Source organism: Entelurus aequoreus, linkage group LG05 (assembly GCF_033978785.1).
Source record: "Entelurus aequoreus isolate RoL-2023_Sb linkage group LG05, RoL_Eaeq_v1.1, whole genome shotgun sequence".
NCBI classification, from domain to species: domain Eukaryota; kingdom Metazoa; phylum Chordata; class Actinopteri; order Syngnathiformes; family Syngnathidae; genus Entelurus; species Entelurus aequoreus.
The window spans coordinates 32,809,747-32,835,991 of NC_084735.1; the positions used below are offsets into that span (position 1 = coordinate 32,809,747).

The window sequence follows — 26,245 nt, forward strand, 5'->3', positions numbered from 1 at the left end:
ACATCAACCTCAAGAAAGTCAATGACTTCACCATAAAAGTGGGTGACATTGTTATCACCAGGAAAGATGAGGTCACCTACCTAGGTTCCATTCTAGAGGCTAACCTTTCCTGTGATAAAATGGCAACCAAGGTAATCAAAAAGGTTAACCAACGAACGAGATTTCTCTATAGAATCTCCTCTCTGGTCAACAAAAGCACCTTGAGGATTCTGGCGGGAACTCTCGTTCAACCCTTTTTCGATTACGCATGCACCTCCTGGTACCCTAGCACCTCCAAAACCCTCAAATCTAAACTCCAAACATCTCAGAACAAGCTAGTCAGGTTACTGCTAGACCTCCACCCCAGATCCCACCTCACTCCTACCCACTTCTCTAAAGTGGGCTGGCTCAAGGTGGAGGACAGAGTTAAACAACTTGCACTGAGCCTAGTCTATAAAATCCGCTACACCTCCCTGATACCGAAGTACATGTCAAACTACTTCCTTAACGTAAATGACCGCCATAACCACAACACCAGGGGGAGCTCCACTAACCACGTTAAACCCAGATTCCGAACTAACAAAGGTCTTAACTCATTCTCTTTCTATGCCACATCAATGTGGAATGCGCTCCCAACAGGTATAACAGAAAGGGCATCTCTATCCTCCTTCAAAACCGCAATAAAAGTTCACCTCCAGGCAGCTACAACCCTAAACTAACACCCTCCCCGGATTGCTAATAATCAAATGTAAACAATCAAATGCAGATACTTTTTCTTATGCCTTCTGATCTCTCTCTCTCTCTCTCTCTCTCTCTCTCTCTCTCTCTCTCTCTCTCTCTCTCTCTCTCTACTACTTGATGTCCATATCCTACCACCCCCCCCCCCCCTCCACACCCCTGATTGTAAATAATGTAAATAATTAATTGTGATTATCTTGTGTGATGACTGTATTATGATGATAGTATATATGATAGTATATATCTGTATCATGAATCAATTTAAGTGGACCCCGACTTAAACAAGTTGAAAAACTTATTCGGGTGTTACCATTTAGTGGTCAATTGTACGGAATATGTATTTCACTGTGCAACCTACTAATAAAAGTCTCAATCAATCAATCAATCAATCAATCAATCAATCAATCAGCCCCCCAAAAACATTACCATGTAACATGCCTTTTACAAAGAAAAATAAACTTGTTGATAATATTGTATAACACAATATAATGTACTACAAACAACTACATTAGTTTTATGAAGTATCATAATAATTATGTACAGCATTTACCTTGGAGAGTGGACTTCCACGTTATCTCCTTCCAGCAGCTTCTCCGTCAAACACACCATCAGCAGCTTTTCCATACTTTCATGAATAAATTATTTAACATATTTTTAGACTTCTTGGCTTGCGATATACTCATTCTGCTTCAGTACGATGCAGATCCGCAGTGATACGCTCAAATGGCTTCACCAAGTTGGTGACACGCTGTGTCATGTTTTTGAGGATTTCTTTCTTAGTTCGATGAGTATCATCCACTTTTTTCAGCATTTTCTTCCCTCCCATGGTTGAAAAAAAAATCATGTCGATACTAGCGAATAAGACAAGATGTTTTTGGTGGATCTTACAGGATTCACTCTGACATTTTTCACACCAACAAATGGCGGGGGATGCTTGTGACTCACATTTTTTCTTCTAACTTTAAGCATGACAATTAGCCAAGAGACAACTCTTAACTCAAAACACTCTTAAGTCGAGGTACTACTGTATTGATTTACTGCCCACTGAAAATAAGTTAACATGCAGCCATGATTGTCTAAACCGGTGGTTCTCAAACTTTTTTCACCGTGTATCACCCCGGAAAACACTTAGCAACATTAAACATTAAAATACATTAGTGTAGTAGACCTAAGTATTCATTAAAAATAAGGCCACCCTTGTGTGGTGTTCGGGTCTGTGGGACCCGTTTTCATTTTTTATTAAAATAAAAATTATACAATTAATTAATTTTTCAAACTGAGACTTACTGACTTTGGCTCATTTTCTGTGAAGAATATATATCAGAATACATATTTAATGACCACACACCATACACCCTCCCTACACATTTCTATTACATAAGATGTTTGGGTCCACTGGACCCGGGACTAATAGAAGTGTGGAAATTGATGTTCTGTGTACCACACACGCACGCACGCACGCACGCACGCAAGCACGCACACACACACACACACACACACACACACACACACACACACACACACACACACACACACACACACACACACACACACACACACACACACACACACACACACACACACACACAGCAGGCCTAGACAGGAGAAGGACAGAGTGTAGGTACCCAGAACATCAGAGGGTCAAATGTGTGAGAAAATGAGAGCAGACAGTGTTCACAAACAATGTTGCAACCTTGTGTGGGAACCGCAGGTGCAGAAACACAAAAGAAGAATCCCTGTGGGATGCAGAAAATTTTTTCGTGCAACATTCATATTGTTGTTACTCAGCCAGCGTTTGGGGGTCTGATGGACCCGTTGCATTTTGTGGCTTGTAATGCCTCACAATCAAACACTTTTATGTTAAAATACTGAACAGATGTTTACCTTATCCCAATAAACATCTGTTATTACACAAGGGTTAACAAGTAAATGTAATATTTTGGGCCACTGTAACATCACACACAGTTTGAATAGTAACAGTGTGTTTTAATTCGGGAATATAAAACACTGTAATTAAGTCATGAGTCAAATACAATTAATTGCACATAATTAAAGGGGATGTTTGCAACATTTACACAATAAAATTACTTAACATGTACGCACATTAGCTTTGGGTATTGTTAACTAATTATAACAATTTGGATAGATAGCGTTAGCTGTCATTGAATGTATATTTGAACATAACAACAACATGACTGCAAATTGTTCGTTGCTTCTCTTTTGTATGTGCACACGCGCTCTTTGCATGTACGTGTTGACGAGACCGGGTGAGTGACCGCCGTAAACACCAATCATTTTATTCAGGCCGGTAAAACTTTTATTACATAAACTTTTTAATTGTGAACAATATAGACAATTGTCAAACAAATGTGTTCTGTTATACCACTAATGGTAACACAAGCCAGCTGGTGGTGTTCTTGTTCTATTTTTTGCTTTGAAAAATGTAACAGTGAGGAATTTTCAAACCGCTCCTTTAAGTGATTCTTTGGCATACGACTAGTGGTACGCGTACGACTAGTGGTACGCGTACGACTAGTGGTAAGCGTACCACCGTTTAAGAATCACTTGTCCAAACAACACAAGGGCGAACACCCCACAGTAAACATGTCCAAACTCTGAATATTTACTGTGAGCACCAATGTTATCTAACACGGCTTTAATCCTCTTGGACATAAACTTCTCCAAGATTACTAGAATCCTCTTCCACTCCTCCATGATGACATCCCAGGTGGAGCGAGTGGATGTTAGACGCCTCGTACTCCTACACCTGCCTTCCATATGAGGATGCCCCACAGGTGCTTAAATGGTTTCAGGTACGGAGGGCATATTTGGCCTCTCCGTTGCCTTTAGCTTCCTCAGCAAAGAACTTTGGGCCTGATTTACTAAAGGTTTGCGTGTACTAAAGCACATGCAGACTTGATAGCACACACAAACCTGATTTACTAAACGTGTGCAAAGTGAACCGAGCAGAATAAGTCATGCAATCCATTTTGCGTCTCTGTCTTCATTAATATGCAAAATATATGCTGATCATCAAAACGGCCACAATACTACAAAGAGAAAATGCAAATATACTGTACAGCACGTGCAATGTGTTTTGTCAACACTCGTCACCGATTTGGGAGAACTGTTTGGTGTGTTTTTTTAGCAAGTTTGAAAAGGATGTGCAAACTGATACAATTCCCAGCAGGTACAAGACATTAAAACAACGTTGAGAACTTGTTGAATTATATCCTGATGTTGAGCAACTCAAACCTAACGCTGAAACAACATGCTTTTTGACAATGTTTAATCAATGTTGGTTTTTGACATTAATTTGACCATTGAATTTTCGTCATTTCTTAACAAATGTTCTCCAACACATATACAACGTTGAAACAACATGCTTTTTAACGTTAATTCAATGTCAGGTTGTGACGTTGATTTGACCATTGAAACATGGTCATTTCCCAACCAACAGCGTGGATCCAACATTGGGCATCAACGTTGTCTCAATTTACAAATAAAACTATTTTGCAACGTTGGCAGTTTTAAAGGACATTTATGTATAATCAACGTTGTATCAATGTCTTGTGCCTGCTGGGTTACCCACACACCTGTGAGAGAGGTGTGCTCGTGCTGCAATGACACACGATGGACAGAGAATCTTTCGTCCTACGTATACGTTTTAAAACATTTAGACGGTCAGAAATAAAAAATAATGACACGTCTATTCAGCAACATCCTTTCATAATTTCATAGCTGCAAATTCAATGCATGCGTTTTGGTGTCATTCTTTTTTTTTTGTTGTAATGGTGTTCATTATTTTTTTACAAAGAATATAAATTACTAACATGTATCCAATATAAAAAAAACTTCTTGAAGTATGCATTTTTTGCGTCTTAAGCACATAAGTGCAGCCTCCTGCTAATGCACCTTAAGCAGTAAAATAAAAAGAGAAAAAAAAGTGGTTTCAATGTAGATGCACTGCACGACTGATTCTAAAATGCCCATAAAAAGTGCTAGAGGTCTCCTGCTTGTTTGAAAACATAACAAAACGCCACAAGTAGCAGCATGATAACATGAATGTGCAGTCAATGAGAGTGTCACCGTGGTAATGCCCCGTACAGTACACGCAAAATCCTCATTTAAATTGTTGATTAAATCCTAGTTTAAAATTAAATTAAAATTGTACAATTGTACATGCAGTGTTAGAAGATCACAAGCAACATGCCCACAAATAGTACATGCTATTTTATAGATTGCACACGCTTTTTAGCGTGCGGTATTTGGATCTTAGTAAATCAGGCCCTTTGTTATCCTGGGTTCGTCATCATGCGGGAAAACTAACATGCGGACCAGTTTCCCAAAGAAGGGAAAGTAACAGTAGATGTTGGAATTCATGTTTCCCTCGAGGAACCGCAGCTCTCCAGTGCCGGCAGCACACATGCAGCCCGAAACCATTACCCCTACCACCACACCATGCTTGACTGTAGGCAACACATAATTATCTTGGCACTCAATGGCTATCTGCTTACTCATTTTCAGTGGCCAGTAAATCTATATTGCTTTACAAGCTGTACACTGACTACTCTAAAGTACACATTAGTATTGTCCCTTGAGAAGATGTATTGTCATATCAGGGTTTTAAACTGTACCTTTTTCTTCGTGGCTCGCCGTCGACTCTTGGCAAACTTACTGTTGTTGTCCATGGAGGTAGCTCTGCGTCGAGGTGACTTGCCATTCTTCCCTCCTTCTGGGTTGAGCATCCACCATGAGCTCTTTCCTGTCCCCTCGTTCTGAATGCGCACAAAGCGGCTGTGCAGCGAAAGGTTGTGTCTGATGGAATTCTAGACGGAAAGAAAGGCAATTATTTGTGACTGTGAGTCGTTCATGGATATTATGGTAAACCTGCTCAGTGGCCTTGTGGTTAGAGTGTCGGCTTTAAGATCGGTAGTTTGTGAGTTCAAACCCCGGCCGAGTCATACCAAAGACTATAAAAATGGGACCCATTCGCTCCCTGGTTGGCACTCAGCATCAAGGGTTGGAATTGGGGGTTAAATCACCAAAATGATACCCTGCTGCTCACTGCTCCCCTCACCTCCCAGGGGGTAGAACAAGGGGATTGGTCTAATTCAGAGAGTAATTTTACCACACGTAGTGTGTGTGTGACTATCAGTGGTACTTTAACTTTAACCATGTTTTTACGGTAAGTGCGTGTGTTTTTTCATATCCCTAGAGAGACACTGTCTCGTTTTGTTGTAACAAGTAAATGACAACACATGTTTACTTGACTCGAGCAGTGGATCAGGAGATTATGCAAGCAGAAGTGTTGGCAGTTTGAATGAGTTATGAGTACTGTATGGGCTTTTACTGCCATCTAGTGTCCACCTTTAAGTGTATAAAACAAGGAAAACATCAATACAGTATTTGTTTTCCAATTTTTGCTGAAGCCCTGTGCTTTGTGAGGTTAAGGTTACAAGGAACACTTAAAACGTTGATAGCAAATTCATAAACTCACAAGTTGTTTCATCCATCCATCCATGTTCTACCGCTTGTCCCTTTCGGGGTCGCGGGGGGTGCTGGAGCCTATCTCAGCTGCATTCGGCCGGTAGGCGGGGTACACCCTGGACAAGTCGTCACCTCATCACAGGGCCAACACAGATAGACGGACAACATTCACACTCACATTCACACACTAGGGCCTATTTAGTGTTGCCAATCAACCTATCCCAAAGTGCATGTTACTAAAAAAAAACCTCACAACTTTGACACAACTTTCTGAAAAATCAGTCGCAAATTCAGGCATTTTAGGCTGCCACTATGGCGTCACATTAGTACCAAAAATCCAAGCGCGTAAAAACTCTTATCGCGCGCTGATTCTCCACTTCGTGCGCGCGCGCGACACCCTTTTGCAGGCGCGTGGTGCCTTTCTGCGCGCGCGCTGTCTCGGTCTGTGCGCTGTCATGTTTCATTTTGGTACTTTGGGGGCGGGTATGCTTAGACCGCCCCTTCTTTCTGATTGGCTTTGAAAAAAAAAAGAAAAAAAAAAAAAATACAACTTCAAGTAGGTTGTAAAAAAAAGGCAGATGAAGTGCTTTTCTTTACACTCTCTCATGCACACAGATACTCATGTTATGAGAAGTATATTGTTTCAAAAATATTAACATTAATTGTTGATATTTTAAACATCTTTCAGATTACATTGCTTGAATTCAAAAACCACTTTACTACACAAATATTAGGCCCAATGTGCAGTTATTTTTATGTTTTATCATATCTTAGCTTATTTTTATGTTTTATCATATCTTAGCCTATTTTTATATGGTCTTATTATATTTATATTTCAGTTTTTATTGTATTTTATTTTATTTTATAGTTTTTTATATTGTAGTTTATTTTTATGTTTGATTATATCTTATCTTATTTCATATTATTTTTGGACTTTTACCTGATGTGTATTTTAATTATTTTTAATCCATTTATTTAATCATCTAGTGTTTCCTCAAAGAGCCTTCTGGATCTCCACGTCCAGAGGGTTCCTGTGATTGGCTATTGTCATTGTGTTGTTATTATTATTCAATCAATCAATCAATCAATGTTTATTTATATAGCCCTAAATCACAAGTGTCTCAAAGGGCTGTACAAGCCACAACGACATCCTCGGTACAGAGCCCACATACGGGCAAGGAAAACTCACCCCAGTGGGACGTCAATGTGAATGACTATGAGAAACCTTGGAGAGGACCGCATATGTGGGTAACCCCCCCCCCCCCCCCCCTGTTTGTTTATTTTTATGTACATGTTTGACTGTCTTCATGGGGTGTGGGTGTTATTTCTCATTTTGTTTTTAACTATGTAAAGCACTTTGAGCTGTATTTTAAATGTATGAAAAGTGTTTTATAAATAAAAATGTATTATTATTTGTTCTAGTAATAGTACCCTTACAATCACTCCAAAGCAGTTCAATAATGTAAATAAGTGTGTCCCTCAACTTACCTCTTTTTCAGCCGACATTTTTTGATCCACTTCTTCCTCCGTGAATCTTGATACATATTGACAATGACCCGCCCTGCTATACTTCTGATTGGCTCATATGAAAAATGCTCAGAGCCAATCAGAAAGAAGGGGCCGTCTAAGCAGGCCCGCCCCCAAAGTACCAAAATGAAACATGACAGCGCACAGGCCGAGACGGCGCGCGCGCAGAAAGGCACCGCGCGCGCGCAAAAGGGTGTCGCGCGCGCGCACGAATTGAAAAATCAGCGCGCGATAACAGTTTTTATGCGCTCGGATTTTTGGTACTAATGTGACGCCACATGCAACAATCACAAAAAAAGCCTTATATATGAATATACATGTATAACTGCCTCATAAAATTTTTACACAATTGCCTACGCATTTGATACATTTTTTTTTAATACAATTTGATGGATAAATACGGTAGTTTTTAAATCATAGGTCAAGCAGGTATTTATGTATTTATTTTAATTTGAAAAAATAAATAATACATACAATATTTGCTGCATCGTTAGATAATATTAGTGATTAAAAGATAGGCAATTGTAAACAGTACATGCATTTTTTTTCTATCAAAATGGAAACAATTTAGTAAGAAAGATTAAGTACATTATTGACGTACTTTATTTCCAGGCCTTTGCGGGCCAAAGAGAATGAGTTTTACACCTGTGTACTAAAGGTTTGCATATACTAAAACACGTTCAAACTTGACATCAAACGCAAAGCCGATGTACTAAGCTTGTGAGCGGAGGATTGCGAAATTAGGAGTGCAATCTACAAACCCCGTTTCCATATGAGTTGGGAAATTGTGTTAGATGTAAATATAAACAGAATACAATGATTTGCAAATCCTTTTCAACCCATATTTAATTGAATGCACTACAAAGACAAGATATTTGATGTTCAAACTCATAAACTTTGTTTTTTCTTTGCAAATAATAATTAACTTTAGAATTTGATGCCAGCAACACGTGACAAAGAAGTTGGGAAAGGTGGCAATAAATACTGATAAAGTTGAGAAATTAAGTTGTTCAACAGTCTGGGGGTCTCAGTTGTGGTATTTTAGGCTCCATAATGCGCCACACTTTTTCAATGGTAGACAGGTCTGGACTAGGCAGGCCAGTCTAGTACCCGCACTCTTTTACTATGAAGCCACGTTGATGTAAGACGTGGCTTGGCATTGCCTTGCTGAAATAAGCAGGGGCGTCCATGGTAACGTTGCTTGGATGGCAACATATGTTGCTCCAAAACCTGTATGTACCTTTCAGCATTAATGGCGCCTTCACAGATGTGTAAGTTACCCATGTCTTGGGTACTAATACACCCCCATACCATCACAGATGCTGGCTTTTCAACTTTGCGCCTATAACAATCCGGATGGTTCTTTTCCTATTTGGTCCGGAGGACACGATGTCCACAGTTTCCAAAAACAATTTGAAATGTGGACTCCTCAGACCACAGAACATTTTTCCACTTTGTATCAGTCCATCTTAGATGAGCTCAGGCCCAGCGAAGCCGACGGCGTTTCTGGGTGTTGTTGATAAACGGTTTTCGCCTTGCATAGGAGAGTTTTAACTTGCACTTACAGATGTAGCGACCAACTGTAGTTACTGACAGTGGGTTTCTGAAGTGTTCCTGAGCCCATGTGGTGATATCCTTTACACACTGATGTCACTTGTTGATGCAGTACAGCCTGAGGGATCGAAGGTCACGGGCTTAGCTGCTTACGTGCAGTGATTTCTCCAGATTCTCTGAACCCTTTGATGATATTACGGACGTAGATGGTGAAATCCCTAAATTCCTTGCAATAGCTGGTTGAGAAAGGTTTTTCTTAAACTGTTCAACAATTTGCTCACGCATTTGTTGACAAAGTGGTGACCCTCGCCCCATCCTTGTTTGTGAATGACTGAGCATTTCATGGAATCTACTTTTATACCCAATCATGGCACCCACCTGTTCCCAATTTGCCTTGTTCACCTGTGGGATGTTCCAAATAAGTGTTTGATGAGCATTCCTCAACTTTATCAGTATTTATTGCCACCTTTCCCAACTTCTTTGTCACGTGTTGCTGGCATCAAATTCTAGAGTTAATGATTATTTGCAAAAAAAAAAAATGTTTATCAGTTTGAACATCAAATATGTTGTCTTTGTAGCATATTCAACTGAATATGGGTTGTAAATGATTTGCAAATCATTGTATTCGGTTTATATTTACATCCAACACAATTTCCCAACTCATATGGAAACGGGGTTTGTATTAAGGGCCTGATTTACTAAGATCCAAATACCACGCGGTAATCAGCGAGTGCAAAAAAAATTAAAATAGTGTGTGCTACGAGTGGGTTTTGGGCTTGTTGCGTGTGATCTCGTATCACCGCGTGTGCAATGGAAAAGTGGTGCACACCGCCCTATTTAAATGAGGATTTTGCGTGCGTGCAGGGCTTCTACTACAATGATAGACGATCATTTTCTGCACATTAATGTTATCATGCGATTATGTTATCAGTGTGCGATGTGTTCAACCAGCAGCACGCATCTACAATTTAAAACACCTTTAATGAATCACAATCGAGACAACAGAAACATGTGCACACTGACACTTTCTGACACTTTTCTTTCACTTTCACCTTCTGTGTGCAAGAGTCTGGATCGCGTCACCAGCACATTCGTGCATCTGGATTGAATAAAAAACGAAAGAAAATGCACAACGAAAGACGTTTTTTTCCCTGTAGGATGTATATTAAAATTCCTAAATAAAAAAACAAACAACATAAAAAAATGCCTACACACAACAAAATATATCAATTTGATTCGTTTTAATCAGCCCCTTAAGTCATCCAGCTGCAATAAAATTATAAAATGAAATTGCTGCATCTTTTTATTTAGCATGTCTGAAACGTGTGTGCAAACTGGCAGTTGCGCTGAGAAAAGAGGTGATTGCATTGCAGCTCCGTTTAATGTGTGCTTGTCAATGTCAACATATATGGACTGTTAAAAATAAACATATTCAAGATATTGTCTATTCAGCAATATAATTTTATAATGTTATAGCTGCAGGATAAATTAAAGGGCTAATTAAAACAAATCCAATTGATTTGTTATCTGCAGGCTTTCTTCTTGATGTTCTTTTTTTTTTAATATATGAAAAAAACTTCTTGCAACAGCATTTTCTTGTGCCTGGAACATTGTAGAGTAGGATCTTAACCTTTTTTTTTTTTTTTTTACCTTGGGGCCCACTTTTTGGGGTTCACCCATATATTAACACTGAATTATTCATCTTACTCTTCATTTTTTAAAATTATATGAAACTCTGTGTTAAATTAAAAATATGATTTATTTAACACATACACCTTGGGATTAGGTCAGGTTGATTAATGAAATAAATACAAATCAAATATACTTAATAATGTAAATAATTGACAAAAAGTAAATTTTACATACAATTATGTTGTGCTAAAATAAACTAAAATTGTAATGAATATGTTTCTTAACCAAACAGTTAAAAATATTTAAGTACAAATGAAAATAGAACTTCACCACTTTAGTCATAATTTTTGTGCTTAAGAAACTTCTGTATCACTTTAGTGCCATACTTCTTTTGTTTGTTTGAAATTGTCATTACTGCCACAAGTGGTGGGAAAGTGTTTTACAACTGAAAACCACTGCACCTATACGGACCACAGCTGAGAAACAAATATTTTTTGGCGGCCCTCTCGGGGGCGCTTGCGACCCAACAATGGGCTTATGGTTAAGAAACACTGTTCGAGAGCACTCTTGCAGTTAATGCCAGCATAAAAAAGAGGGTTCCATTGTAGATGCACTGCAGAACTGCCTCTAAAATGCCCAGAAAAAGTGGTACATAAATGTCTGTTGCATGTTTCAAAACATAGAAAAATGTCACATGAATGTACAGTAAATGATTGTCTCCATTAGGAAACACGCAAAAACCTAATTTAAATAGGGCGTTCTGCACCAGTTATTGATTGTACACGCAGTCTTAGTAGGAACACTCCCAATAATAGTACACACATTTATTTAAATTGCAATTTAGTTTGTACACGCTGTTTAGCGTGTGGTGTTTGGATCTTTGTAGATCAAGCCCGTTGAGCACTAACAATCAGTACAGCCCTTGTTTAACATATTTTACTTAATTTTGGCTTGGCAACAGCTTCTCTCAGTAATTGTAAGGGGAGTTGCAATATCTAGTTATTTATTATGACAGCGGTTCCCTTCCCTCTTCACAGGAGGTGATGATCATATGTTTCCTGTGATCTCACTGCATTTTTATCTGCACATCTCCATCCCACCCTCTATAACTACTCTGCCAAAGTGGAAAAAGAGCACAGACAAAACAAAATAAAAGAGGAGTCATTGGTCATGCATCAACATGAGTGAAGGGAATATGTCCTTGTCACTGCCAAAGAGTCAGCGGTTTGAAAGTGAAAATGAGATTTTGGGCTCACCCAAACTGCTCGTGTTGTAAGTAGTTATTCTCGCCTTGTGCAAACATGCTTACACCTAAAGCCTCATATAGTGGCTTCTCCTTAATGATACCATATGTGTCTAAAAAGGGACCCTGTCATAAATTCCTCAGATAGGGGTAGACGAAAAAAAGAAAAAGCTACCATGCAACTCACATGAAGACATGTGATTAAAGATGCAACGATTATAGATTTTCACTGAGTAATAATCACGGTTTCATGATTATCATGATTAATTATAAAACCACACAGACATTCCTTACAGATTTTGATGTGTTATTGTCGTCAACTGTCGTCCATGCCTATGCATTCATTTTAATAATCTATTGTATGCTGTGTTAATAACTACAACTCCTGTTTTACATTTGCTAAGGTCCTGAGTTCAATCCCGGGCTTGGGATCTATCTGTGTGGAGTTTGCATGTTCCCCCCGTGACTGCGTGGGTTCCCTCCAGGTACTACGGCTTCCTCCCACCTCCAAAGACATGCACCTGGGGAGAGGTTGATTGGCAACACTAAATTGGCCCTAATGTTGTCTGTCTATCTGTGTTGGCCCTGTGATGAGGTGGCGACTTGTCCAGGGTGTACCCCGCCTTCCGCCCGATTGCAGCTGAGATAGGCTCCAGCACCCCCCATGACCCCGAAAGGGACAAGTGGTAGAAAATGGATGGATGGATATTAACTTACAATGCCTATAATTTATTTAACACAGACAGGAAGAAGCAATCTTATGTTAAATTGAATGAATGATTGAAGTCTTTGGCAGGAGTACTTGTTGCTGTTTGTTTACACCAGGGGTCACCAACGCGGTGCCCGCGGGCACCAGGTCGGCCGTAAGGACCAGATGAGTCGCCCGCGGGCCTGTTCTAAAAAAAAAAAAAAAAAAAAATAAAAAAATAAAAAAAATAAATAAATATATATATATATATATTTTTTTAAATTAAATCTACATAGAAAAAACACAAGATACACTTTCAATCAGTGCATCAACCCAAACAACCTCCCCCCATGCACACTCATCCACACCCACTCACACAAAAGGGGTTATTTCTTTCTGCTACCAATATTCTGGTTCCCACAACATAGACAACACATCTGCAAGGGACACAGTCCCTGAAGCACACATGATTGTATAGGCTGCTGGTCCACTAACATTTTCATTAATTACTATTTTTTATGTAATTATTTTTATATTGTTTTACTTTCTTTTTTATCCAAGAAAATGTTTTTTATTTATTTATTTATTTTATTTTATTTTTAAAAAAAGGGCCTTATCTTCAACAGACCAGGTTGTCAATGAAATTAGATTTGTTTAAAGGGTTTTTTAAACCAGGCCCAGTCCATATAATGTCCAAGTCGGACTCAGCAACACACACCTTCATTCATGTACACAGAAAAAAATTAGGGAACACAACAGATTGCATATAATTTATAAACAAAATTACATTTTCAAAATAAGCATTTATGTACAGTCCAGATTATGTCCAGGTCACTCAAATTAGGGAACACAACAACGGATATCATATAATCTATAAACATAATTATACTTTCAAAATAAGCCTTTGAGGACTTCTCATCTTTTTTTTAATGTTTTTTGGCATCATTATCGTTTTCAACCATGTAACTTTCTAAAGTTAGAAAATACTGAATACATGTTTTAAAGAAAGTAATAATAAGTGAATATCTGTTTTTGGCCTTAAAAATAAACATTTTACCGAGTACTATAATTAAATTGACTAAATCATGATTGTCAATGAACTCTCCTAAAATAACAGAAACCACATTAAGCTTCATAAACAAACCAATCCTTAAACACATTTTTTCAACTTCCACCCAAAACAAAGACACAATATGACAATACCAAAACAAATGCCGGGTGGATTCAGGCTCCTGACAACAAAATCGGCAATCATCTGACTCTGTCATATTCCATAATTTTAACATTTTCCCTGTGGGTAAGAAGTTATAAATAATTTTAATTTGAAAATAACGATTTTGCACATCGATAGTGGTTTTATAGATTAGTTTGAATATGGCATCCCATGGCAACGGGCAGTCAAAAAAGTCCTCCCATTTTCCATTTGTGTTGTATGAGGCAGCCTTCAAAGATTTCTTTATTAAATAAAAATTATATATTTTTCTATTTATTTTAGTTCCTTTTTGCCAACTAGAATTTCTTATTAGAGGTTTACAAAGTAATAATTTAGTAGTTCCATAATTAATTATTTGTTTCCATCCTTTCCCAATTACTCCAGTTAGTTGATAAAATGAAAAGCTTGAGCAAGCATCACCATACATAGCTCTAAATTCATCATACTTCATAATTTTACCATTCTCATTGATAATATCATTGACAAAAATGATTCCTCTTTCAAACATATGTTTCCAAAAGAAAGGCTTTCCATCTATTACAATATTAGAGTTCATCCATATTAACTGCTGCAAAATATCGTCTCTTTTTTCTGGCACATAAAATTGAAAACACCACTATGAGTGGATTGTTTCCTTTATGAACCCTGCCATGTTTCCCAGCAGACTCTCTGGGAGGGGATCACTTGTAAAAAAGGATACAATTTCTTTTGATACAGTACATGTTTTTTGTCCAACAGGACCTTTGTGTACCACTCAATGTTTAAATACATCTTTGGAACAATTGATGCTTTTAAAGACAGACACATAGCTTCAAGGTTGAGAAGTTTCAGGCCCCCATATTCATACTCTTTGTACAAAACCTTTCTTTTAATCTTTTCTGGTTTGCCGTTCCAGACAAAATCGAAGACCCTCCGCTCATAAATCTTAAAAAAGTTTTGTGATGGAGCTGGTAATGACAAAAACAAATAAATAAATTGAGGAATAATTAACGAGTTGGCAAAAGACATTTTACCATACAAGGTTAGGGATTTCCCTTTCCATAATTGCATAATTTTGTCCAGCTTTCTTAGTCGATTATCATAATTTACTGAGCCTAGATCTTCCAGATTTTCTGGGACAACAACACCAAGTATGTTAACTGGTCCATCTGTCCACAAAACAGGCACTTTGCATTCCATTCGAAAGGACGTTCCCTTTAGATTTACGATCCTTAACATTTTACATTTATCATAATTAAGCTTAAGGCCAGATTGCTGTGAAAATATGTCCAAAAGATTAAGAAGGTTCCGCAAACAATGAGGAAATATCTTATCTTTGTGAATCAGCCTTTTCTGACATGAACTTCATCAAGAACAAACACAGAACCCGCCTCACTGATGCACATCTGCAAGACTCACTCAGAGTTGCAGTGTCAAGTTACACACCAGAGTACAACACACTAGTTAACAGCATGCAATGCCAGGCTTCCCACTAACTGACAAAGAAACAGATAACAGATTTGGTGTCCAGTTCAAAGTGTGACATGATTTAAAAATTTGAGAGTTTACTTTTGTATTTTACATGAGTTATTATTTGTACAAACATGGTGCAAAGTAATTCATGATTTGTTAAAAAATGTTAGTGGCTAGCTAGTTAAAATGGGATATTGTGATTTCACAAGACTGTCTTAGAACTGATCATTTGAAAATGTTCAATTTGAAAAATGTGCACTTAGAGAAAATATAAAAATAAAGTGTTGCATATTGATATTTATCTGTTTCTATATATATTTATTGTGAGAAATCATTAAGATGATCAGTGTTTCCACAAAGATAAATATAATTAATTATTAATAATAACAGAGTTAAAGGTAAATTGAACAAATTGGCTACTTCTGGCAATTTATTTAAGTGTGTATCTAACTGGTAGCCCTTCGCATTAATCAGTACCCAAGAAGTAGCCCTTGGTTTCAAAAAGGTTGGTGACCCCTGGTTTACACTGACCTGACTCAAGGCTAAGCAACCAATTGTACGTTTCAATTTAACTCAGTTCTTCATGAAGTAACTTGCCACTAACACAATTTACCTCAGTTATCATGTCTTACTTTTACTTTGGAATGTAAAGCTGTACCATATTTGACGTATTCTACCTTTAAGCCGCAAATTTCCTTTGCCGGGTTTTGCAAATGGGTGAGCCTGCGCCTGAAAGGCCCTTTTCCACCACGGGACCTTTCTCAGAAACCTTCCCATTTACCCAGGTAAATAAAGTTCCTCCTGTGTTTCCACCAAAAACTACTATCTTTAGGAACTATTTGAAGTTCCTGCCAGCTATAGGTGGGACTTTTGGAAGGTTCCTGGAACTTTCGATGGGTTGTGCTGTGCTTTCCACCGCTGATTTTCCGAACACAGGAGTATGCGAGTATTACAGAGTATGCGAGGACGACTTGTTTATTTCCCATTCCTTGTGTATTTTAGTAACAACAAACTTCACAATGGAGAGAAAGAAAAAACAAAAGGAACTTTAGACTTGCAGGAACTTTTGTGGGGCATCTGTAGAATGTTTTGTGGATCAGTGGAACTATCTGGCAGTATTTTTACTCAGCCGTAGTCTTTAAACCATATGGAGTTTAGGGTTGTTTATTACTTTTTTACGAACTTCATTTTGGTACGTGAAGCTAGCTACAAGACGTGGACGGAATCTTTTAAATGTATTTAAAGAGGAGTAGTATGAAATATTCAGCCAGACCTCAGCTGCTTACTACTCGGAGACGTTGTTAGATAAATGTGAAATAAAGGAGGCAGTAAACGAGTGGAACACAGGTAAATAACAGCAAATGTTCACTTTTTACTGTTACATGCTGTGAAAATAGTCAGTCACATTGTGTAGTTATTAGCCTCAACCCGAGTGAACCGAATGCTAATGCTAAGAAGCTAACGTTAAATTATCTCGGCGTGAGATAAACACTAACATTTATTATTTGTTTTATTAACAACAATTCGGTACACTTTGTGTTCAAATCATATTGTTTTGTATGTTATTACTTTGTATGTGTGTGAATGTGTGTGTGAATGGGTAAATGTGGAAATACTGTCAAAGCGCTTTGAGTACCTTGAAGGTAGAAAAGCGCTATACAAGTATAACCCATTTATCATTTATCATTTATTTCATTTACTTACACGTTAGTAAAATACATTTGACCTAATATTGTCTGTTTATTCACATGGTATCAGTGTAGAAATATAGTAAACCACTCCTCCATACGTCATCAGCCTGATTTGTATGAACTAGCCTGAACTGTGAAATGCGGTGGAAACACAAACCACACACTTCTACAGGAACCTATAGATGCAGGAACTAGAGGTTCCTGATCTTTTGGTGGAAAATGACTCACTAGTCATTTTTTAAGTATACAAAATGTTCCGATGCTACTGACTTCAGTTCGCTGCTTTGCCCTGCTGCCAATTTTGAGCTAATGCAGTAAACTAACATGTCTCTCGATAGGTGCGTGTAAGCCAGGGGTGTCAAACTCATTTTAGATGGGGGGCCACATGGAGAAAATCTACTCCCAAGTGGGCCGGACTGGTAAAATCACGGCACGATAACTTAAAAATAAAGACAACTTCAGATTGTTTTCTTTGTTAAAAAATAGAACAAGCACATTCTGAAAATGTGCAAATCATAATGTTTTTTTTGTTTTTTTTTACACTTACAGGTTGCGGTTAATAGTATTCTACCTTTATTTGTCAATATTTATACATTCTGAATAAATCATGTGATAATGTTCATCAGTCAACTCATTGGTGTTAATTTTCAATCTATCAAGATAAAAAAATTATATCAAAATCAAATTACAGGATTTTATTTATGTAGTTTGATAAATTTCCTTGACTGATGTACTAACGTGGTTTTTTTTTTTTTTTTTTTACATATGTAGCATAATCTACAAAGATACAAAGAATTGCTATTGCGACATCTAGTGGACACATTTAGAACAGCAGTTTCTTTCATTCAAAAATTTCGGCTCATTTTTATACTTAGCAAACTCATCCCGCGGGCCGGATAATACCTGCTCGCGGGCCTGATCCGGCCCTCGGGCCTCACGTTTGACACCTCTGATGTAAGTGCATGCACCACTGGTTTGTTTTTGTTCCATGCAGGTTGTACCAAAAATAGTGTCCCGGCATAATGTCTGTTTATAAGGAATGAGGAGGACTGAAACGCATGGTGTGGTGGAGCCTTTGCGATTACATAACCGTGATTAATATCGTCACGGTTAATAGTAATAATGGTTACCTTTTGCATTCCTAAATATTATACCAAATTATTCCAAATATGACAATACCCATAGAAGATGCCGCATGGGACCTGCTAGCGGGGAAGTTCCCCTAAAGGGCCGTTACAGTTACGAAGTAGCCAGATGTCCTCAACCACAAAGTTCATCGGGGATATGCAAGGGATGTTAAAGATGCTCTCCATCAAAAAAATCTGTGTGTGTATTAAACCTGCAACTACCAATAAAGGGGGATGTAGGTGAAAAGAGCAATTTAGCTTGGCAAGATTAAAAACTGTTTGAAGTCAAAAATAGAAGGGCTCTTATTTAAGCGCGGAACCACAACGGGTTCATCTACGCTCATGAGAAGATGAGAGCGCATTTTAGTGCAAAAAGAGAGCTGGGTGGAGGTTACAGGGTTCGCATGTGGAGAGGGGAGGGCGCCGGAGTGAGTTGTTGTTGCTGTGTGGGCCTGGGGGTCAATGAGTTCAATGAACACGAGGCTCCATGCAAACAGGTCGGCTGAAGCATCACATGTAATGTACTACTTTCTGACTCAACCCCGCTTCTCTGCCTGACTTTTATGTCGGTGAAGGATATCCTGCAAACGCAGGACGGAGAGAGTGAGTTACACGCAATATTCAAAATGTCGCTACTTATTTGAGTCAAAAAAAATTCCCTGCCTCAAGTGTGGATGCCAACAGGAAATGAGTGTTGCAGACGTACTCGCTCACAAGCAAGCAACAAGTAGTCAGTGAGCTAAGGTAATATGCAAATGTCTACACCCTCTGATTAGTTTTAACAATAGATCATGGGCTGCATGACTGGTCCCCGGGAAGAGGCATTCTCTGCTTAGCCTGGGATAATCCTCGTCTGAGACAGACCTTACCTCAGCCCAAAGAGAACAAAAGACATCCCCAGCCTCGCTAATTCAGGCGGTGCCCCTGTCACACACATTGTTCCTTAAAAGCCCCGACCCAAGGTGGCCTGGATGTCTCATTGTCGCCGCACGTCTTTCGTAAATTTGCGTCGCTACGGCCCTCACTCCAGATCCACTTTAAAGCAGTCAGGATACCTGAGGCTGCATGACACGTCATCTGAATGTGGGGCATTGGCAAATTGATTAACCTCTTTCTGCACATTCCCAAGGCCGGATTAGGAAGGCCTGAAAGTGAGAAATGTTTGAGAAACAACCTCGAGTGAGTAACATGAGCTATGACCCATACAATAGCAGTCATATAATACTGCTACTGCATACAAAAGACCTCACAGCGTCGCTCGATATGTTACTCTCTCTGCCGTGCACTAATAAAAGAGGTGGCGTTTGTGTAAATTAACAAGAGTATGGAAAAAACTGGAGTGCACAATAAAACTTCACAATGCTTTGTGGAGTTTTGCTGTGTGGACCACAAACAATAACATCTGTTCAGTATTCTCTATCAGTGGTACCTCTAGGTGTGAATTAGGGATAGGCGATACGGCCTGAAATTTATATTGTGATATATATTGCAGCCTCCTGCGATAACGATATATATATCTCACAATATATTATTCGGCATGTAAATGATACTAGAACCATTTCAAAACGGGTTGGAGAGGCTCCTAATTTGGCTGCTGACATATGCGGTAACATCATTTCCACTTATATTATTTCATCAAAACTGTTACTAATCTACTTGCTAATTTACATAGCTGGTAATTTACTGTTGTCATATGGTTATATCTACACTTGTGTTGAAATGTAATACACACTTATTATTATGTTGTTTGCCTACTTTTCGTAGCCAAACAATTCGTTTTAAGCAATACTACAAATAGGGTATCGATTTAATAATACCAAGTAATGGACTAATGTTGATACCGATACCTAAAATGTTCAATAACATTGAATGACTCCATTTTTGATCAGAATTATAATCCCACAAAAACAGGATGGTGATGTCTCGATATCAATTAAAATATTACTATTATTTCCCTATTCCCTTTTATTACACACACAATGCATAATATAGTCAATAGTGCAACATGATTTTAAAAACGATAAAACTATTTTGGCTCCTATTTCCTGAGTTTGTGAATAATAACAAAACTGACAAAAAACGATTTTCTGATACCAAAAAAATATCAATCTAATTACTGTAGTATCGACCATTAACTACTAGACTTGGAACCATTCCAGATAGCATCGATCTGCCCACCCTTGTTGACATTCGAAAGCTTGGCTATGCTCTTGTGTAGTATAGCATGTTTAGCTATTATTTGCCCAACAGTCCCTCTGTGATAATGATATATGTAAATTGTATACAGTCATGGAGGCAAGGATTAGTGATTTAGAAGCTGCATTGTGAAGGGACATTAGCCGCAAGCGAGAACACAAACATTGCGCTGAGGACACCTTTGTTCGCTTGTCGCTGTCAAATTTGCGGGAAACAGCTAAAATGTGTCATCAACAAGCATTATCGCGATACAATGATACTATTAAAAGCTCTCTATATATATTGTCTACAGTACATCGTGCAACTGTAGTGTGAATACTGTTTGCTTATTTTATGACCACCCTTGAGACATGGCAGAAAGTTTGCATGTCATTTCTCTTACTTTCACAACTTGAATACAAAAAATAATTTCTAATTGTTCTTTTCCAGGAGTCTTGACAAAACCTTTTCATCTTGGTGGAGGTCTACGCCAAGCTCTAAGGACATTTGTTTTTTAATTTATATAGAAATGTAAATAACGTTTTTGTTTTTTATAGGTGAGTTTACTACCACAGGGAAACCTCTGAAAATAGTCTGTCACAAAACTGTAATGGCATCACTGCAAAATAATAAATATAAGCAGAATGAAATATCTGAAATTAATGTAAAAAATACTTTGACTGACAATACAATGTTTTCCTCTACACAAAAGCATACACAAATCTGGGCTTTATTGATTAATAGGAGTAGGGCTGCAACATCAGCTACACAGAGGACACAGTTTTTCATTTTCATTTTTATCAAGACACACATGTAAAAAGTGCACTTTCAGTGTGGATGACATATAATATATTATATAAGAATAAAATAATGAAGGTTATGGCTTGCAGAAGATTGTTTATTTTCCTTAAAAATGCTATACAGTGTTTGATTCGATTATTCGATTAATCTAACAAACTAATCTAATCCATGGATTACTCGATTGTTAAAGTTAGCAAAACAATCTGCCAAAAACAGAACAAAAGGGACTCTTCAAACTGCTTGAAATTAAAATGGTCAAAAATGAAAGATTTCATGCATTTACCCGGTAATCTTGTTTAAGATTTTGTTTTTGCAATGCCTAGCTTTAGTGTGCATTCTTGACATATTTATTTTCTATCATTATGTAATTGTTATCACATTTACCACATCATCTTGCAAAACTGTAATATGAGGCTCCTATGTCAAAATACCATTTGTCATTACAATCAATCCAAACATTATCCCCAGAAGCATCACACAAATTGACCCTCAATACCGTTCTATTTTCACCTAATATCTATGTTACAAAAAAGAAGCCTGAGATCCCGCCTACTGGACCTCCTCAAAACAATCTCATTGACACAGCTGCTGTTCCTTGTGCAGCTAAGCATGATGCTGGCAGTAACGGTCACAGGACAAGTAAACAAACAAGGCCCGGTCTGCAGGTGCAGCCTGCACAGCGAAAGTGGATGCACGTGCACATGCATGGTCCAGATGGACAGCACCAGACCAGCATGCAAATAGGACAGAGGATTCACCGAAGTAAGGGACTAGTAGAGATCAGCAGTGCACTTAAATACCGGTATAATAATGTTTAATATTATTAGAAAATTAAATATAATATACCTTAGTCTATGGTCCATGGGTATCGAACTTGTGACCCTCTTTTAAACAGACTGATTGTAAACCTTCATCATCACTAATATCACAAGTCATTTTAATGCCTTACTTACTTTAATGCCTTACCCAACCTGTTTTGCACCACGGACCGGTTTAATGTAGGCATTATTTTCAGGGACCGGCTTTCCACTTGTGCCAGATCGATAAAGCAAAAATAAGTGCATGAAAAATACAACTAACTATAACGCTGAATTAGTGGGAGACCTGGGCTTGTTTCTTTGCAATGAGATCCCCAGCAGGTTACCATCAACCTGCTGGGGATTGCAGATGGGAATCAGTCCTTGACTCCAATATTAATTTTATATAAGTTAAAGTTAAAGTACCAATGATTGTCACACAAACACTAGGTGTGGCTATGTTGATTAATGTGGATTGTATTATGTCACAAAGTTATAACAAATGGCAACTTCCTATGGGGAGTTTTTATTGTACATCTATAAACAAGCTTATTGGTGTGTCTAGTGGGACAGGGAAAAGTTAAGTCGGGGAAAATGCAGTCGTTTAAAAATAATTTAAAGTTTCTCTGCGGCCCATATAAAAATGCGTCACGGGCCGATACCGGTCCCTGGACCGGTGGTTGGGGACCACTGCCTTACATGACGTGAATAACAACATACTGATTTCACTGTAAAAGGATGAGCCACTTCCTAACAAAGTGACTTCCTGTTCTTACCCCCCGGTTTCTCTCCTTTGACCCAGGAAGTGGTTTAACAAAGCACAAAACGAACATGCTCACAGACGAAGACGAAAATGTGTTTCAGACTGTGTGCAAGATGCAATGTACTTCATGACTGGGCGACCTACTTCAACCACCTCATCAAAGTGGAAGGAGAGACGATGGAAAGTGATAACAAGTGGGGGCAAATGAAATTGATACTTGGGGAATTTTTCGTGGCAATGACCTAGTAAAAGTATTTGCCGTTGGATGATTTGAGTCAGTTAACAGAAAAGTTAACAGAAAATCGTGTTATAGACACCCCAATCCTAGGCTTCAGAGATACTCAAATTAGCAGTCATCTCTGGCTTCTCTTACCACCCATGCACTTTTTGGTTTTGCATAATGGTTTAAGGTCCTTTTTGTCTGCGTGTGGGGGTATTATTATCCTGGGCAGGCTCCCGGGGACAATGCCAAGGCGCACATGCCAAGGATTCCACATACTCGCACATGGCTATACAGCAGACTGGATGCAGGCCTGTGAGTCAGCTGAGAGCTCCCCTCCTTCCCTCCAGCCAGAGACTTTCTTATAAAAAAAACCCACCAGCCCCCAAGCCCCCATGGGGTTACTTTAAACTCACAGCGGGCCTCTTAAGTTCCCAGGCGGGCCTCTTCTTTCTCAACCTTGTGATTCCCAAGACAATTGGCTGACAGTTATTCATGGTGCAACATTGTATCCACATGTCTCTCATCCAGACTGTGTCCCTGAATGTCCTGGGTAAAAATAAAAATGTGCACATAAAAAAAAGCTCAACTAAGTAGCTGTTCAAAATAACTGAAGTCATATTTTTAACAACATTTTACCTTTAGTGGATACATTACAGAAGATTGTATTCTGGTGTCTGGATAAAAGCAGCAGGTTTTTGCATCACACACATAATCCTGCTTCAACTAAAACAGTGGTTCTCAAACTTTTTTTTGCTAAATACCACCTCAGGAAACAAGTTGCCACCATAATGACCGACATTAAATTACAATAGCGAAGTAGGCCCAAGTATTCATTTAAAAAAATCTAGAGGTTTTATTTGAAAATTATATTTGATATTTTTGGCCACTGTAACATTGCACACAGTTTGAACAGTAACACTTTGTTTGAATATACGAAAATAAAACATTCTCAAACTCGTCAAGCTCAGAACAACGGCACACTTCCCCACTTTACAATAACAGCTAAATAAAGGTTTCAAAAATGCACTTTACACAAGCACAATGTACTTAAAGCATGTATTGTTTTTAATTTGAATTATTTTTCTGTAAAGCACTTTGAATTGCCTTGTGTACGAATTGTGCACTATAAATAAAATTGCCTTGCCTTACATTTACAAAATTACTATGCTTTTATTTAAAATACTGGTGAATATTGTCTAAAGATTAAGGATGGTCTAAACATTTTATTAAATTGTATTTATGACACAAAGAGCACACACTAGGGTGGTAAAATAAGTCTAAAATGTAAAAAACGACATTATTTTTTTTAATGGAAAAACTGATTTTTTTTTTTCATATTGTTGTTCCGCCCGAGTGCAACTGGGATAGGCTCCAGCACCTCCCGCAAACCCGAGAAGGACAAGCGGCAGAAATGGATGGATAGATGGATAATAGTGGAATAAAGCCCCCCCGTATAGGGGCCTTCTCTGTTGGCATCTTGAGATAACACTATGGTTTGAGAGGGAATACAAAGTGCAAAGCAGGCAGACAGGAAACTTTGAAAGGCAGCGGCATCGCCCTCGTCCTTTCCTCCACCCACCTGAGGTTGTTAATAGGCGGAGCTATTGGATCAAAGTCAACGCCTTCCACCGTGAGGTCATTGGCTGCCCTCTATCTGCCATTACGTTAACGGGTGCTCACACACATGCAGATTCTTAAATATCCGCCATGAAATGAGGGAAAGAATAACATTAGGAATGTTTAAATGGAACAAAATGACTCCATACAGCATGAAATTCACAACAATTTGTGGTTCTTCCCCCTCTCCTTTTTCCAAGCGGCAGCCTCGTGTTTTTGCCGGGCGGGGATGTTAACACATGGCACTGTTTTCCATCTACTTGCCAGGAAATGCGTCACAGTTCATTGTGGGGGGTGGGGGGAGTATTTTTTTTAACAGGAAAGTGTAAAAATAACCATTAGCCAGCAGTTCCAAGGCCCACAATAGAGTGGTTGAAGGAGAGATCTGTTCATTTATTAATAATGGTAGCCTAAAGTATTGTTCTTTTGTAAGATAGGATGGCTGAAAAAATAAAAAAAATCAATAAAAAAGGTCCAAGTTCAACTACTTGGATTTTGATCTCCTTTTAAGTCCCAAAAGAATGTGATGAAGGCTTTGGCAATAATAAAAATGTACTACTGTAAGACTTTGATGAGAATTATTTAATATTCCTACCATGCCATCATGTTTGAATGTGTTCTATAAAACTAAAAAGTGCAGCATGTTGTGGTCAGAATATAAAACATATTTAAGTCATGGGGTCATCATGCATGCAAGCAGTGATGGGCAAGCTACTTAGAAAAGTAGTAAGCTAAACTGCAAGTAGCTCTCGATTAAATGTAGCTAAGCTACAAGTGAAGAATTGTAGCAAGCTACACTACAAGCTACACGGCAAAAGTAGCTTGCTACATCAAAAATACTTTTAGCGGAATTTGTATATATGGTCCCACATGTATAATATCAATGTTAATGTAACTGAGAGTGTACAACTGGACCCAATAAAGGTCCATTATTTTATTTTTATTTTTTTTGTCCTGTCCAGTTTCTCAGGCAAATCATATAGTTGATGTAGATGCCCATATCGGCTGTTCAGATTTACTTTACAAAAGTGAAGTGTAGGATACTTCTCTTGTTGCCTTATTTGTATTTGACTTTATTAAATGTATTTATATTATCATTTGGTGCAGCCGGGCCCGAGCAGGAGGGGATAGAAAGAGAAAAATAAGGAAGACAGAGGGGGACATTGTGGGGACAAGAGGGGGATAAGACAGAGAGACAAAAACAACAACAGCAAACAACAATGACAACAACAACAACAATAGAGCAACATCAGCAAATACGATATGTACAAATATGATGGTAAAAGTGATAGCAAAGAAGCAGTTAGCGAAATAAATAATAATACAGAAATGACAATGAGCATTATTACACTACAAATGGAGCAATACAAATACCAATAGTAATAGCGCTATTGATAATGAACAATACCAATAATTTACCTCTGTTATCAACCCTAGGGCAACAACGTTAATATATGTTTGATGAAACGTGATTATGTGCATGAGTGTATGCAAGTATATGTACTTGTATATGTACAGTATGTGTTTTTGTATGT

General features: G+C 38.2%; 1 protein-coding gene across 1 annotated transcript in view; it reads right to left on the reverse strand.

Annotated features, from left to right (window-relative positions):
• Positions 1–26,245, reverse strand: part of LOC133650516 (forkhead box protein O1-B-like) — a 40,045-nt gene that overhangs the window by 3,255 nt on the left and 10,545 nt on the right. The window contains exon 2 of the mRNA XM_062047846.1: positions 5,355–5,546. Within this exon, the coding sequence (XP_061903830.1) occupies positions 5,355–5,546 (192 nt within the window). The remainder of the gene's footprint in view (positions 1–5,354; positions 5,547–26,245) is intronic.